This window comes from Crinia signifera, chromosome 12, assembly GCF_055691185.1.
Source record: "Crinia signifera chromosome 12, ASM5569118v1, whole genome shotgun sequence".
Classification (NCBI taxonomy): Eukaryota; Metazoa; Chordata; class Amphibia; order Anura; family Myobatrachidae; genus Crinia; species Crinia signifera.
This window is the reverse complement of record NC_139228.1, coordinates 72,828,159-72,845,901: the sequence shown is the minus strand read 5'-3', so window position 1 is coordinate 72,845,901 and position 17,743 is coordinate 72,828,159. Positions and strand designations below refer to the sequence as shown.

The window sequence follows — 17,743 nt, the reverse complement described above, 5'->3', positions numbered from 1 at the left end:
AGCCACCTTGTCAGAAAAACCCTTGCCCTTTAATAAGGCAATTTCAAGAGCCACGCCGTCAAAGACAGGCGCTGAGGGTCTGGATGAAGACAAGGCCCCTGGCTCAACAGATCTTGACGAAGAGGCAATGGCCAGGGGGACTGGTGTGACAATTGTTGTAGGTCTACGTACCAGTGTCGGCGTGGCCAGTCTGGCGCGATGAGAAGAAGGGTTCCTCCTTCCTGCCTGAATTTTCTGATCACCCTGGGGATCATGTTTATCGGAGGGAACGCGTATGGGAGATGAAACTTCCACGGTACGGACAGGGCATCCGTGAAGTAGGCCTGCGGATCCCTGGTCCTTGCTCCGAAGCATGGGACTTTGAAATTGTGTCTGGACGCCATGAGGTCTACATCTGGGGTGCCCCAGACTTGCGTCAGACTGACAAACACTTCCGGGTGTAGAGACCACTCCCCCGGGTGGATATCCTGTCGGCTCAGAAAGTCCGCCTCCCAGTTCAGGACTCCTGGGATGAAGACTGCCGACAGGGCTAGGAGATGTTCTTCCCCCCAGGTGAGAATCCTGGAGACCTCCCGGAGGGCGGCAACACTTCGTGTTCCTCCCTGGCGGTTTATGTATGCCACCGCCGTGGCGTTGTCTGACCTGATCTGAACAGGTTTTCCCTGCAACAGATCCTGAGACTGAAGAAGGGCATTGTAGGCTGCTCGAATCTCTAAGACATTGATGGATAGTCGAGATTCTGGTTCGGTCCAAACGCCTTGCAAGGACCGGGATCCTACTACTGCCCCCCAGCCTCGCAGGCTGGCGTCTGAGGTCAGTACTATCCATTCTCTGAACCAGAATAGTCTCCCCTGGTTTAGGTGGTCCATCTGTTCCCACCACAGGAGCGAGTCTTTGACCTCCTGTGTTAGAGTGAGAAACGTCGACTTGACGTGTTGTGGTAGGCCGTCCCATTTCGCCAGGACCAGGCCCTGGAGCGGACGGGAGTGGAACTGGGCCCACTCGACCATGTCGAATGTGGACACCATCCTCCCCAATATTTTCATGGCCCAGTGAACCGAGACTCTTGGTTTCTGAGTAAAGATCTGGATTCTCTGTATTAAGTCCCTGGCCTTGTCGTTTGGAAGAAACAGACGCAGGGCTCTGGTGTCCAGTAAAGCTCCCAGATGCAACATTCTCTGGGAGGGGATCGTGGAAGATTTCTCCCAGTTGAGGAGCCACCCGTGATCCTGTAATGTGGAGACTGTTATCTGCAAGTGGGATGTCAGGACCTCTGGTGACTTGGCTGCAATCAACAGGTCGTCCAAGTAGGGGAAGACCCTGATCCCCTGCTTGTGCAGGATTTCTGCCATTATAGCCATCACTTTTGTAAAGATCCTTGGCGCTGTTGCAAGGCCGAATGGGAGGGCCTGAAACTGGTAGTGACTCTTCAGAATAGCGAAGCGCAAATACTTCTGGTGGGCCGGTAGGATGGGGATGTGGAGGTATGCGTCTCTGATATCTAGAGAGACCATGAAGTCCCCCTCCTCTAGGGCCAGGATAATGGTCCTCAAGGTCTCCATCCTGAACTTTGTGACTTTTACCACCTTGTTCAGAGCTTTGAGGTTTAAAATGGGACGGAATGTTCCATTTGGTTTTGGCACCAGAAACAGGGTTGAGTAGAAGCCGAGGCCTCTCTGGTGCCCTGGCACTGGAACAATGACCCGCGACCGAAGTAAGGTCTGTAGGATGATCCTTAGGTGTTCTGCCTTGCATGGGTCTCTGGGGAGACCTGTGCAAAAGAACCTTCTTGGGGGAGGCTTTGAGAAAGATATGGCGTACCCCTGCGACACTACCTCCCTCACCCAGGCATCCTTTGTGGTGGACAGCCACTGGTGAGCGAAGTACAGGAGTCTGCCTCCCACTTGGGGGTCCGTCTGTGGGAGGCTGGCCCCGTCATGCTGAAGGCTTGTCGGTCTTGGGGGGAGCCTGTCTGGCGGCCCAAGGCTGCTTGGGTTTGGGTTTGCCAGTTTTATGAGCGGGCGAGGGTCTGGTATAGGACTGGCCTCTGGCCTTGCCTTGAGGGCGAAAGGGCCGAAAGGACTGGGTTCTAGGCCTTTGAGGTAGAGCCGTAGGGAGGCAGGCTGTCTTGGCTGACGCCAAGGAGGCCACAATTTTATTTAACTCCTCCCCAAACAGGTTTTCCCCTTTAAAGGGTAAGAGTTCCAGAGTCCTTTTGGATTCTAGGTCCGCTTTCCATGACCGAAGCCAGATAATCCGGCGTGCCAGCACTGAACTGGCGGAGGCTCTGGCAGCTAGAGTGCCGGCGTCCGACATAGCATCCATAATATATGTTGCTGCATGTTTGATGTGTTGCATACACAGCCTTGCATCCTCAGATGCGACTGGGGCCAACTCATCCTCTATCACTTGCAACCAAGGAGAAATGGCCTTTGCCGCCCACGTAGCTGCAATTGTAGGCCTCTGTACTGCCCCTGCATAGGAAAAGGCTGCCTTGAGAGCGTTTTCCAGACGCCTGTCTGTCTGGTCCTTCAGGGCTGACCCTGAGGCTACCGGGAGCACGGATGGTTTAACCAGCCTGGACACGTGCGCGTCCACTGTGGGAGGGATTTCCCAAGGGGTACAATCCTCTGGAGGTAGCGGGTATCTAGCCAACATCTTTTTAGATATGTTTGCTCTCTTTCCTAAGGCCTCCCATTGATCTCTCCTGATTTCTGATAAATGATCAGAATGAGGGAACTGGGCTTTGACTACCTTCTGCTTTTTGAAGACGTCCCTGGTCTTAGCAGTGGGTTCAGGTTCGTCTGCATCTGACAGAAGAACCTCCCGGATGGCATAAATAAGGCCTGCTATGTCAGGGGTTTCAGCCCGAGCAGCGGAAGGGTCCGTAGGCATAGGGTCATCCTGATCGTCATCAGGTATGATGTCCTCCCCATTATCAGGGTCTGCATTATCGGGGTCATCCCCGCCATCGTCTGTGTCATCAGACCCATCCCTGGTTACCGGTAGCAACGGATTTATCAATGATCTACTGGGTTGTGCAGCGAGAGGCAGTAGCTTCTGCATAGTTGCCGTAGTCTGCTGCAAGGTCTGCACCGTGGTCGACAAAGCATCCACCCATGGAGGGGGGGGCTGTACTACAGGGGGTGCTATAGCATTAGGGAGACGATCCACCAGGGTGCCCAACAGCTGTTGAAAGGCTGCCCATGGTGGCTGAGGTGCCCCTGAGGGCTGGGGATGGTCAGGAGGGGTAAAGCAATTGACACATAGCCCATCCTGGATGACATCCATGTCAGACAGACCTGCAGCGCAGCTCTTGCAGGACAAGAGCAAGGGAGATTCTGTCTGGCTGCGCCCCCGTTTGGACATAGTGAACACACTCCCAATAGGGGGGATACAGTGCACAGTAGGTAACTCAGTGAAAGAGAACCTAGAGTGATCCACTGACAGTATGTGACCTCTGAGGTAAAAACCTCACTTAGAATAAAGTGGACAGTTTGAGAAAAAAACTGACAGAGGAAAAGAAAGTACTAGCACAAAGTCACATACACACTATATTAGGCAATATAGATGAGCTAACACACCCTAGATCAACCACAGTACTCTATAGAGCAAAGGGGGAATGAGGGTGGCTGTGAAAAGCACTACTTAGCCTGTAGCCGGTTTCACAGGGGAGAGAGATGTGCCCGACCTCTGGAGACCTGCGTGCTGCTGTAATGGCGCTGGTCCAAGAGAGGGGGGGCGGGCACAAACAGTTACAGCTAATGGACGGCAGACCTCGAGGAGATTGGCGCCAAAGCTGGGGGAGGGGCTGCAGGCCAAACGCCACCTCCCCTTGCTGGACTTCCCCCACCGGAGCATAAGAGCTACTTAAAAATGGGTCCCCCCCAGGCCCAGCCTGCTGCTCTGTCCCCGGTGGTCTAGTGGGATCCCTGGCCGAAGCGAGTGCCCACGCCAGCCACCGCGGGCGTCTCCCAGCGCGCCGCGGCAGGACAGCGATTAGTGCTTCCTTAGGAAGCCTTACCTGCTCCTGGTCCGGCCACGCTGTCAGGAGAGCGACGTCCGGCGGTGCTAGGCGCTGACGTCGCCTCCGCCGTCTGCCTCAAGCTGTTCTGAGGAGGTCGGCGCCGGGAGGAGTGAAGGAGACGCTCACTCCGCTGTCAATCACTGACGGCGGGGAGCGACTCTGCCGCAAGGCGGCTTCTGCCGCCGTAGCAGCGGTTTTAAAAATAAAAATAAAAATGGAAAAGCTTCTTCTGGAATCACCTCAAAGAGGTGATTCCTGCTGATTACAGGTGCGTCTGCTTCCTGCAGGCACCAACTAAAAAACTGGCGGCAGTAGCCTGGAGGCGGGGCTGTAGGGGAGAGGGCCCGGGCATGCTGGGTAAAACCTTTAAGAGCTTCGCTGATTGGTGCCTCGGACCCCCTGGATCCGCCTACAACCCCGATGTCCCCTGTGGGACCCATGGACCCTGACAAGGAAATACACACACACACACACACACACACACATGTACCACGTACCTCAGCAGCATGGTGATATGATTTGTTTGCAGCTTCAGCTCTTTGATTGTGAGAGCAACAGGGTCTCCCTGAACTTGCGCCTCCTTGACAATGACCCCAATCTCAGTCCAGTCAATCTGATTGGCCAGAGCACTGCAAACGACCTGTAACGCCCGGTCGACAATGTCCAGGTTCATCTCGATGAGCTCTCCTTTCGATTTGTCAATTTCCTACAGGAGTTATATTATGGGGGAAATGAAATAGGTCATCACTTTGCAGGGTAACGTCACGTGTCCCTCTATACAGGCTCTCTATGAAATGGTTAAAGCGTAAAATAAAAGAGGGGAAAGATTTCTGGGCGTCACAGTGACAGGCTAGAGGTCACGTCATTGTCTGCAGCGGCTAACGGTCGTATTATCGACCACACTTAGGTCGACAGTCATTAGGGTGACACCGTTGGGTCGACAGGCAGGAAGGTCGTCATGGTTGAAGGTCGACAGGGGACAAGGTCAACATGGTTTTAGGTCGACATAGCATTAGGTCGACATGGGTTATGTTGACAGGTAGCGAGGTCGACATGGGTTTTTCCCACCGTTTTTTGAGCCGACATGTGCCGACGGGCAGTATTTCATGCCCTACCATCCACTAGGGCGTGGTGGGAGAATAACATAGTGCTCGAAGCATTGCGAGCGATGCGAGGGGCTGCGATAGACTTCAAACAGTGTCCAAACTGTGGTTGACTTCAAACAGTGTCTACATTCGGGTAAAAAGAAACTGTGAAAAAACCCATGTCGACCTTGCGACCTGTCGACACAACCCATGTTGACCTAACGCTATGTCGACCTAAAACCATGTCGACATTGTCCCCTGTCAACCTTCAACCATGTCGACATTCCTGCCTATCGACCCAACGGTGTCGACCTTCGTATAAAACAGTGACAAACAGTTTTTATATATTATTTTTATATATATATATATTTTTTATATATATTTTAATCATTCTTCACCAAATGTCACTTTTTTCTTTGTCTTTTTCCTCCTCTTTTTACTCTTCTTTTTAACAAAACACCTTTTTTTAGAAAATATGGCAACCCCATATATACATTGAAACCAGCTACCATGCGGTTCCCACTATTTTTATGACCATTTCCGTTTTTTCAATAAAGTTTTTTGAAAAACAATGAAGTTTTTTACAAATAAAAAAACCAGAATAAACGCTAACAAATCATTCTTGAAAAAGTGCTGCAAGAGCACGAAACGCGTTGAAGACTACACCGTGGTTCCCCCCCCCCCGCATGCCTCCTCCTCTACAAGCAAATTCAAGCTGTCACGGCACCCGTGTCACGGCCTGGACTGTCTGTGTTCCCGGCACTGACCTGGGTGCGCCAGTGGAGGGCGCAGGGAACTGGAAGCGAGGAGGCTTGAGATAGCTGGAGCTCATGCACGGAGACAGGAGAGAGCTGAACTGCCGGGGACACAGAGGATTGGCTGAGACCTAAGGCAGAGGCGCGGGGTCTAAGCTGACAGTGGTATTCACCAGGGACCCCCGCAAGGGGATATGGACTTAGCTGCAACTGCCGACCAGGTCGTGGCCCTCTGCCCAGGTTCCCCTGTGACTTTGGCAGTGTTTGGACAACAAGAGTCTTTAATGGGGTACGAAAACCATCGATGGTGATCGATGGCACTGAATGCTATACAGCAACACGGAGGGTACTTGAGAGTAGTGGAATGCGGCCTGGAAGCCGGGGATGACGTGAAGGTAACACAGGGGGACACTGGAGACAATGAGGAATACTGGAGCGGCTAGGGAGCCGATACTTGAGATCACTGGGGATCGCTGGAGCGGCTAGGGAGCCGGTACTTGAGATCACTGGGGATCGCTGGAGCGGCTAAGGAGCCGGTACTTGAGATCACTGGGGATCGCTGGAATCACTGGGGCGGCTAGGGAGACGATACTGGGGACCACTGGAGCGGCCTGAGAGCCGAGAGGAGACGGGCACGGAACCCACGGATAACCGGACACTGAGCAAGTAACCTGGGCTGCACGAGAAGACAGGATCACACGGCAGGTGGAAACACGTGGAGACTTCTGGCAGGAGTTGAATGACCAGGACGCTGAGAGTAACACAGGTGACAGCGGACTCAGGAAACCGGACCTCTGGAGCACGTGGGGAGTCTTGACAGGAGCTTAACGCTGGAGAACTCACAGGTAAACTGACGAGTTGTTCAAGACAAGGAGGAGACTGTGAGCTGGGTATTTATCCCTCCAGGTGATTAGGGAATCAGACGCAGGTGATGGAATTAGCCGCAGCAGCAGCACACAGACCAGGAAGTAAGATGGAGCTTACCTGGATCATGTGACCCGCAGCTTGATCAGGGAATACACCTGGAGCTTACAGTGACGCAGGGGTGACTTGGAAGCAAAAGACATCACGCCAGGAATTGCCGACTGTGCCGGCAGCCGACCTACGGAGGACACTACCCCAGCGTGCCGGTAAGGGGCGCATGCGAGCAGTGCGAGAACCGGGGTTCATGACAGTACCCCCCCCTTTAAGGGTGGGCACCGAACACCCTTTGGGCTTACTCGGATTGTCTTTATGAAAAGCTGCAATCAAACGGGGAGCATGCACATCTGCAGCATTGATCCAGCTTCTTTCTTCCGGGCCATAGCCCTTCCAATCGATGAGGTATTGGATGTTTCCATATCTTTTGCGAGAATCCACCACCTTATCGACCTCGAATTCAACCCCTCGATGGGTATAAACTCTGGGGAGCTCAGGAGTAGTACTTTGGAACCGGTTGAGAACAAGAGGTCGCAGTAAGGATATGTGGAAGGAATTTGGGATCTTCAGGTACGGTGGTAGCTTCAGCTTATAAGCTACGGGGTTGATCCTTTGGATCACAGGGAATGGCCCAATGAATCGGGGGGCGAACTTCATGGACGGGACTCGGAGGCGGAGATTTCGAGTGGAAAGCCATACCTTGTCGCCAGGCTTTAACTGAGGAACTGCTCTTCTTTTACGGTCAGCAAAGAATTTGTATCTCTTTGAGGCTTTCTTGAGAGAAACATGTACATTTTTCCAAACTTGTGAAAAATGCTTGAGGGTGGAAGATGCGGCAGGCACTTCCAAAACTGGTAAAGGCTCAAAGATCGGTGGTCGAGGGTGATGACCGTAGACTACGTAGAAGGGAGAGTAGCCAGTAGCTGTGTGGTATCTGAAGTTGTGGGCAAATTCAGCCCAAGGCAGCCAGTTGACCCAGTTGTCTTGTGACGAGGACACATACAGGCGCAGGAATGCTTCCAGGTCTTGGTTAACTCTCTCTGTTTGCCCATTAGACTGCGGATGGTACGCTGTGGAAAAGTTCAATTTCACTTTCAGGGCAGAACAGAGAGCTCTCCAAAAGCGGGCTACAAATTGCACTCCACGATCGGAGACAATATCTGCGGGAAGTCCATGAATTCGAAAGATGTGTTGAATGAAGATCTGGGCGAGCTTGGGAGCAGAGGGCAGGCCAGTCAATGGGATGAAATGTGCCATTTTGGAGAACCGGTCTACCACCACCCAGATGGTATTACATTCTTGAGACTTTGGGAGTTCAGAAATAAAGTCCATGGAAATGTGCGTCCAGGGACGCGTGGGAATGGGCAATGGAAGGAGAGTACCTGCAGGGGACTGACGATGGACTTTATGTTGGGCACAGATAGGACATGAGGCCACGAAATCCTGGACATCCTTTTTCATGTGAGGCCACCAATATGACCGGCGAAGAATTTCCAGGGTTTTGTGAACACCTGGGTGACCGGAGAAGGCCGAGGCGTGAGCCCAAGACAAGATTTTGGGCTGGAGCTCAGGTAAAACTAGCATCTTTCCTCGAGGTGGCACAGGTGACACATGGGTGGCCGCAAAAGCCGTAGGACTGATGATGGGACGTCGTTCTTGCAGCACTGTGTCATCTTCCATAGAGCGGGACAGTGCATCGGCTTTTACATTCTGGGACCCAGGACGATAGAAAATTTTAAAACTAAATCGTGAGAAGAATAAGGACCAGCGAGCTTGGCGGGAATTAAGACACTGGGCGGTCTGGACGTACAGTAAGTTCTTGTGATCTGTGAAGATGGACACGGGAAACTTGGCCCCTTCTAACAGATATCGCCATTCTTCCAGTGCAAGTTTAATTGCCAACAACTCCTGATCGCCAATGGAATAGTTTTTCTCGGCAGGGAGGAATTTCCGGGAGAAAAACCCACAGGGGTGCTGTTTGCCATCGTCTGTGACTTGAGAGAGCACAGCCCCAACACCCACATTTGAGGCGTCGACTTCCAAGAGGAAAGGTTTGTCTGTATCTGGCTGCCGGAGGATGGGGGCAGAAATGAAGGCTTGTTTTAGCAGGTGGAATGCGGACAAGGCTTCTTCGGACCAGACAGCTGGATTGGCACCTTTTTGGGTGAGGGCTGTGATGGGGGCGATGAGGGTGGAGAATCCTTTGACAAATTTTCTGTAGTAGTTGGCAAAGCCAATAAAACGCTGGACTGCTTTGAGAGTGGTTGGTTGGGACCAACTATTGATGGCTTCAAGTTTTGCGGGATCCATTCGCAACTCTGAGCCGGACACGATATACCCTAGGAAGGGTATCTGGGGAACTTCGAATGTGCACTTGGAGAGTTTGCCGTACAATTTATTAGCACGTAAACGGGACAGCACTTCTTTGACTTGAGACCGATGAGACTGGAGATCTGAAGAAAAAATTAAAATATCATCGAGATATACAACAAGGTATTTGTATAGGACATCTCTAAAAATTTCATTGACGAATTCTTGAAAGACGGCAGGTGCATTACTGAGACCGAAGGGCATCACTAGATACTCGTAATGCCCATCTCTAGTGTTGAAGGCAGTCTTCCATTCGTCGCCTTGGCGAATTCTGATTAGGTTATACGCCCCTCGGAGGTCAAGCTTGGTAAAAAATTTTGCCCCTTTGATACGATCAAATAGTTCAGTGATCAAGGGAAGAGGATAACTGTTCTTGATGGTTATCTCATTGAGGCCTCTATAATCTATGCATGGGCGTAACCCTCCATCTTTTTTTTTCACGAAAAAGAATCCTGCACCAGCAGGGGAGGTAGAGGGTCGGATGAACCCTTTCTGGAGATTTTCTCGAATGTATTCAGACATCGCTTTGGTCTCAGGGATTGACAGGGGGTAGGTACGCCCCTTAGGAGGGGACTTCCCAGGGAGGAGATCGATGGGACAATCCCATCGTCGGTGTGGAGGCAGAACATCAGCGGCTTGTTCACTGAAGACATCACTGAAAGAATGATATGCTGATGGAAGACCTGGAAGGTTTTTGACTGTGGAAGATCGGACTGGAGTTACTTCAGTCAAGCAATGTTTCTGGCAATATTCGCTCCATTCCACAATTTGGAGAGATCTCCAATCGATACGGGGGTTGTGGAGTTGTAGCCATGGTAATCCTAACACAAGATCATAAGAAGATTTAGGAATGACCAGGAAGTCCATACATTCTTGATGAAGTACCCCTACGTGGAATGAGACAGGGACTGTCCGATGCACAATATCACTTGCGCGGATCTTGCTTCCATCCACCGCTGTAAGGTAGTGAGGCTGGGGAAGAGGCAGGATTGGGATTTTGCACTTCTTTACCAGCTCGGCTGAGATAAAGTTCCCTGCAGCCCCGGAGTCTGCCAGGGCTGAGACTTTCAGGGTACCCACAGGGGACACAAGGGCAACAGGTAGAATTAAGTCAGTGGTGGGAGGAGTTTTACTGAGACAACCTAACCTGACTCCCCCACTGCAGGTTAGGACTTGGCGTTTCCCGGACGCTCGGGACAGGACCCAATGAAGTGACCGGGGGCGGCACAGTAGATACATAACTTTTCTTTTTGTCTCCTGGACCGTTCATCTGTAGATAACCTAGATCTACCTATTTGCATAGGTTCTTCTGTGGAGGTTGTCGCAGGACGGTGCTGAGACGGAGGCGGGACTCGGGGAACTACTTTCTTTAATTTTTCTAAACCTCGCTCTCTTAGGCGCAGGTCTATTTTGAAACACAAGGAGATTAGGTCTTCCAGCTGCTCGGGGAGATCTCGGGTGGCAAGTTCGTCTTTGATGCGTTCTGAGACGCCCAACCAGAAGGCGGCTGTTAGCGCCTCATTGTTCCATTTGAGCTCGGAGGCAAGGGTCTGAAACTGAACCACGAATTGACCCATGGAACGAGAGCCCTGTTTGATATGGAGAATTTCTGTAGAGGCTGACACAGGCCTTCCTGGCTCATCGAATATCCGTCGGAAGGTAGAGACGAATCTCTCATAATCGGTGAGAATTGGATCAGATCTTTCCCAGAGGGGTGATATCCAATCTAGGGCAGAACCTGACAGCAAGGAGACAATATATGCTATCTTGGTTCTGGCAGTCGGAAAGTTCTGTGGTAAGAGTTCAAAGTGAATGTCACATTGGTTTAGAAAGCCTCTACAGGCCTTGGGATTGCCATCATATTTATTAGGAGTAGGCAGCTGAAGACGAGGGAAATATGAGGAAGCATGAGTGACAGGCTGATTAGATACTGGTGGCGGAGGTGGCCGGAGGGATTGCTGGAGAGAATCCAGACGAGTGGACACATCCTGGAGGTATGTAATCACCTGCTGCTGCGTCGCTTCTTGCGTTTCTATACGCGAGGTGACATCTTGAAGCGCCGCTGGCCCCACACTATGGTCGCGTGCCGAGTCCATCGGTCTTGAACAATCTGTCACGGCCTGGACTGTCTGTGTTCCCGGCACTGACCTGGGTGCGCCAGTGGAGGGCGCAGGGAACTGGAAGCGAGGAGGCTTGAGATAGCTGGAGCTCATGCACGGAGACAGGAGGGAGATGAACTGCCGGGGACACAGAGGATTGGCTGAGACCTAAGGCAGAGGCGCGGGGTCTAAGCCGACAGTGGTATTCACCAGGGACCCCCGCAAGGGGATATGGACTTAGCTGCAACTGCCGACCAGGTCGCGGCCCTCTGCCCAGGTTCCCCTGTGACTTTGGCAGTGTTTGGACAACAAGAGTCTTTAATGGGGTACGAAAACCATCGATGGTGATCGATGGCACTGAATGCTATACAGCAACACGGAGGGTACTTGAGAGTAGTGGGATGCGGCCTGGAAGCCGGGGATGACATGAAGGTAACACAGGGGGACACTGGAGACAATGAGGAATACTGGAGCGGCTAGGGAGCCGATACTTGAGATCACTGGGGATCGCTGGAGCGGCTAGGGAGCCGGTACTTGAGATCACTGGGGATCGCTGGAGCGGCTAAGGAGCCGGTACTTGAGATCACTGGGGATCGCTGGAGCGGCTAAGGAGCCGGTACTTGAGATCACTGGGGATCGCTGGAATCACTGGGGCGGCTAGGGAGACGATACTGGGGACCACTGGAGCGGCCTGAGAGCCGAGAGGAGACGGGCACGGAACCCACGGATAACCGGACACTGAGCAAGTAACCTGGGCTGCACGAGAAGACAGGATCACACGGCAGGTGGAAACACGTGGAGACTTCTGGCAGGAGTTGAATGACCAGGACGCTGAAAGTAACACAGGTGACAGCGGACTCAGGAAACCGGACCTCTGGAGCACGTGGGGAGTCTTGACAGGAGCTTAACGCTGGAGAACTCACAGGTAAACTGACGAGTTGTTCAAGACAAGGAGGAGACTGTGAGCTGGGTATTTATCCCTCCAGGTGATTAGGGAATCAGACGCAGGTGATGGAATTAGCCGCAGCAGCAGCACACAGACCAGGAAGTAAGATGGAGCTTACCTGGATCATGTGACCCGCAGCTTGATCAGGGAATACACCTGGAGCTTACAGTGACGCAGGGGTGACTTGGAAGCAAAAGACATCACGCCAGGAATTGCCGACTGTGCCGGCAGCCGACCTACGGAGGACACTACCCCAGCGTGCCGGTAAGGGGCGCATGCGAGCAGTGCGAGAACCGGGTTTCATGACAACCCGCTGCTCACTACGGCGTTAGGCGACGTCACCCGGCAGACAGAGACGGAGAAGACGGCTTCCAAACATCCAGCCGCAGAGACTTCAATCTCCCACCAGCTCCCCGGGCTTAGAGGTAGGGTTAGCATAGCAGCCCCCACGGACCTTTCAGCAACTTTTCAAAAGAGCTGTTCACATTTCATTTAACCAATTTTATTTTTTCAGGTGTTTTTTCGGTACTCTTTACCTAGAACGGCGCCCATCGCGACCATCGCGACCATCGCATGCACTAAAAAACGGGTGCGATGCGATGCCCGCGATTTCCCATAGGGACCAATGTTAAAAGTCAGATTGGTCACGATTTTTACATAGGAAACAATGTTAAATGGGCCACAGAGCCCTAATAGTCCCCCTGAAGTGTTAAATGGCCCCCACAATTTTTAACGCCACCCCACGATCAACGTGAACCCGAAGCGTGGCGAGCGCAGCGAGCCCAGCGAGGGGCGGCGGTACGCGTCCTCCGACCTTTTCATACCCCCACTATCCACGTCGGCGTGGAGTTGAGAATAGAATAGTGTGGCGAGCGCAGCGAGCCTCCGAGCCCGAAGCGTGGCGAGCGCATCGTGCCCCGCGAGGGGACGCGGATACCTTCACAGGTAAACGCGTCCCCTCGCGGGCTTCACAGGTGTCCGCGTCGCCACGGACACCTGTGAAGCCCGCGAGGGGACGCGTATAACTGTGAAGGTATCCGCGTCCCCTCGCGGGGCTCGCTGCGCTCGCCACGCTTCGGGCTCGGTGGCTCGCTGCGCTCGCCACACTATTCTATTCTCAACTCCACGCCGACGTGGATAGTGGGGGTATGAAAAGGTCGGAGGACGCGTACCGCCGCCCCTCGCGGGCTCGCTGCGCTCGCCACGCTTCGGGTTCACGTTGATCGTGGGGTGGCGTTAAAAATTGTGGGGGCCATTTAACACTTCAGGGGGACTATTAGGGCTCTGTGGCCCATTTAACATTGTTTCCTATGTAAAAATCGCGGGCATTGAGCCAATTAACGCTAAAATCGCGACCAATCTGACTTTTAACATTGATCCCTATGGGAAAATCGCGGGCATCGCGTCGCACCCGTTTTTAATTTACCCGCGATGCCCGCGATTTTTTACCCCCGACGCCCGCGATTGTAATCGCGGGCGCCGTGCTAGGTAAAGAGTACCGTTTTTTCTTATCTTTTATCTGCACTATTCTCCTGCCTATCCTTTTAGTGCTCATTACCCATCTTATTGTTCTAAAAAAAAATTATTGAGCTGCTTCCCTCTTGTTTTAGCGCAGTGCCAACCTCTGTATATTCTATACAGATACACGTTTGATGGCTGTAACTGGATTTAAAATATCAATTAGTTCTAACACTTACCTACAGCATGGAGGAAGCCATTTTGTAGGATGTCACAATATGGCTGCCTCTAGTGAACCCTTACATTTGGACTGGTATGTCTAAATGTACACCTTCACAAATTACAAAAGCATCCACAACCTAAGAACCCGACCCTTTACATTAAGTTAAACACCCCTTTTTCTGCATATATTAGCCTAATTTCGTGGTCCCTTAATTGTGTGAGGTGGCACCCTAGGGTGTCTTGGGACACTTGATGGTCCAGGACAATTTCACATTAATTATGGTTAAAGTAACTGGCAAAACCAATGGTTGTGGCTGCCAATTATAAAATATGTCAACAAACAGAAGCAAATCTTGTCCCGCACCACATCATTAAAGAGGACATATGCATACCTCCCAACTGTCACGATTACAGCGGGACAGTCCCGATTTTCGGGTCCTGTCCCGCTGTCCCACCCGCGTCAGGCATTGTCCCGCTGCGGGGGGTGGCAGTTGGGAGACCCCCAATCTAATAGAATAGACACTGTGCGCATGCGCACAGCGTCTATTCTCGTATGAAAATGAGGTTGCGGCTAATTAGCATAAGACGCGCCCTCATTTGCATACGTCCCGCCCCCGAAGCTGCGCGAGTGTCCCTATTTCATCAGCACAGAAGTTGGGAGGTATGCATATGACCACAATTTATTTAAATATAATTTTTTTTTTAAAAACGTGGATAAAAGTCGGAAACTATAAGGGCTCCTTCATTAAAAAAAACGTTTGTGAACCACTTCCCTAATTATTGACTTAATCATGATTGAAAAGAGAGTATATACAAATAAATGTTTACTTTGTTTTTTAAACAGAAAAGCTCATGTTACACTATATAACGTGGGGTGGAGCAGGGGGAACTTATGCTGGGTACACACCAGGACGACTAGGGCCCGATCCCCTCAATCTAGATCCAATTCCGACCAATTGGATGTAGATTGTGTGGTGATTGGGCCCTTTTCTGTCCTGGTGTGGACCGATACCGATCCGATGCGCGGTCCCGCGGGTCGGTCGGTCGTTATTGAGATCCTACCTGCTGCAGGTAGGATCTCAATGATGACCATACAGCCGAGTGCGGGTCGCCATTGGATCGGACCCGCTCACGGTGCACATCGTGAGCGGGTCGTGCCCCCCGCGTCACCGTGAGCGGGTCGGACAAGACACTGACGACCCGCTCACGATGTGCATCCTGAGCGGGTCGTCCTGGTGTGTACCCTACATTAGGCTATGCCTGAAATCTGGAAGATCGCTATTTTTGTAGCCTACACAATCCATGATGGCAACACCTTGTGGTTCCACCAACCTACGAGAGCTTACACAATGCATGACAGCGCCACCTTGTGGCTCCACCTACCTGAGCATGGTTCAGTGTCTCCAGCCTCTGCACGTGATCTTTACGCACATTTTCTAACTTCTTTAAAGCTTGTTTCTCCTGTAGGCAGCAGGGAAAATTAAGTTACATTTTTTTTTCCTTTAAATAAGTATTATAATAATAAAAAAAATAAAAAATAAAACTTTATTTAAACAAATAAAAAAAATAACATAAAAAATATTGCATGAATAAAATCACCTGTAACTACAATAGCAGAGAGATGGCCATTTTGTTTGCTGGATCCCCAATTTATGATATTAACTCCACCCTTCGATTTGTGAATGGTCAGCCTGCTTTGCAAGATGGGTCCACCCACAAAATGGCTGCCGTGCCGTGCCTCACTTAGGTCACTGGTCACAAGTAACGGGATAGGCTAGGCTCTTGCGAACTTGCGTTGCAGCTTTAATATCGCGGCCTCCGCTGTGTTTAGAAGTCTGTAGAACTTCAAAACACACAGATACAGAGGAGTATTTAGGAAGCATTTTCCAGAGTATTTAGGGTTTTTTTTGTCCAGAATCTAGAATTATTACAAAGCACTGTGTATTCATTTTATTTAGAGTTATTTATTTTGTTAAATTATAGGAGTGATGATCAACTTTATTGAATCACTTTTTACAATCGATATCTTCTGTAGTAAAAATGATTTTTTATTTTCTCAATTACCAATTCCATCAGTCTATAAATACCTCTTTGTAAACCATATTACATGTCATCAGTTAAGGCAGGGGTGGGCAGCATACGGCCCATGGGCCAGATGCATCCCGCAAACCGATCCTGTCTGGCCCGCACCAAATAGCAATGACAAGCAGACCGACGCGGCTTGTCATTGCGATGCAGCATGCGCGCCACTGAAGAAACATTGTTCTCGTCGCATGGGAGGCTCACCAGGTTTTCATTTGTGATGTCAGACACTGGGAGCATTGGGGGGGGAGGAGCCACACAGAGAGGATCACAGCGGCACACCAGTTACACTCCATTCTCGCACCTTGGCTCTGTATCCCACACCGCCCAGCGTCTGACAGGTATTCCCGTCCGGCTGTCACAGTGATGGGAACAAGTAGGTTTCCACAGCTCAGTGCACAGGGGTGAAATGCATGACATCATGCTAACAAGGTAGTGTTATGTATGCTCTGTAGGCCACAGTATTGCAGCAGATATTAAGCATTGTACAGGATCTTTTTTATTTATTTATTATAACTGGATTATATTATGTGAATTTTGGATCACACTGTGTGACATAATGTGATTTTGGCTTATTCCTTGTGGCACAATGTGTAAAGTGCAAGTATAAGGGGGTCTTCTGTTGTATGTGTTTTAGGGGTATATGCTGTGGTGCACTACACTCAAGGACACCCCCCATTTGGGTGGACACTCCACCTTTTGAGTGACCACACCCCCTTTTACTGGAAGTGTCACATGCCGCCCCCCCCCCCCCCCCCCCCCCCCCCTGAAATAATTGAGATAGGGGTATGATCACACCACCCCTTACCATCTTTTTTTTTTTTAAATAAAGTATTTTTATTTCACAGGTTATTAATACAGATCAGAACGGCAAATCAAGCATTATGCATGAGAAACAGACAATCACAATCAAGCGTTGAACATTGAAATGTACATAGTGTTCACATACAGTGTCATCACCCTGCCATGTATTGGAAAATGTAATAAAGAGTCGATTGATAGAGAGGGATGGTATCGCCGTCCTGCTCTGACTGAGTATCTAAAGCTCAATTTTATTTATTTATATTAAAGAAGAACAGTAGAAAGAAAAAGAGATAAGAGAAAGAGAGAAAGCGTTAGTCAATAATTAACGTATATACTTAGAGGGTTCAATCCCATTTAGGGTAATATGTCAATACACAATCTTGGGTCGATCAGTTCTTATATGCATGTGAGCGGTATAGTTGTCCGCGTCTACAGTCAACACCACAGCCCAGTTCTGTATCATCGGGGATGTGCTGAATGCGGAGACTCCAGCCATCTGCCCCATATCTTATCAAATTTGGGTAAGGTACCCCGACTTACCATCTTTTAAGAACGGTTACAATTTTAGTATATTCAGGTTACTAAGTGTACTTATTGGACCAGTACGGAACCCCCCTATTGGGATGCAGGCGTCTGTATTCTGACCACCAGCAACTCGTTCGGCGGTCACCCATATGTAATTCGCTATGACATACTGTATACAGATATGATGTAGGTAGTTAGACAGATATGGAGGGGACGGTACTAAGTGTGTGATGGGTTCCACCCTTTAGGAAACAACAGACTGCCACATTGTAACTGAATTGGTGCATTTGGCATTAGAAAAATACAGACATGTGACCCACTGTATAATTACCTAGTCAGTTATTACTAATATCTTCGATTATATAAGAAAATAAAAATGACAAAACAAGGATAGGCACAAAGTGTAATAAGAAAATAAGCTGTCCGTAAGCACACCTCACATGTATCCCCCA

The 17,743-nt window shown here is 50.5% G+C and overlaps 1 protein-coding gene across 1 annotated transcript in view; it reads right to left on the bottom strand.

Moving 5' to 3' along the window:
- NEMF (nuclear export mediator factor) overlaps window positions 1-17,743 on the bottom strand; it is an 83,615-nt gene that overhangs the window by 23,346 nt on the left and 42,526 nt on the right. Inside the window, exons 12-13 of the mRNA XM_083166903.1 lie at window positions 15,264-15,341; window positions 4,525-4,733 (exon numbers count right to left, since the gene is read on the bottom strand). Coding sequence (XP_083023029.1) covers window positions 4,525-4,733; window positions 15,264-15,341 — 287 coding nt within the window. The remainder of the gene's footprint in view (window positions 1-4,524; window positions 4,734-15,263; window positions 15,342-17,743) is intronic.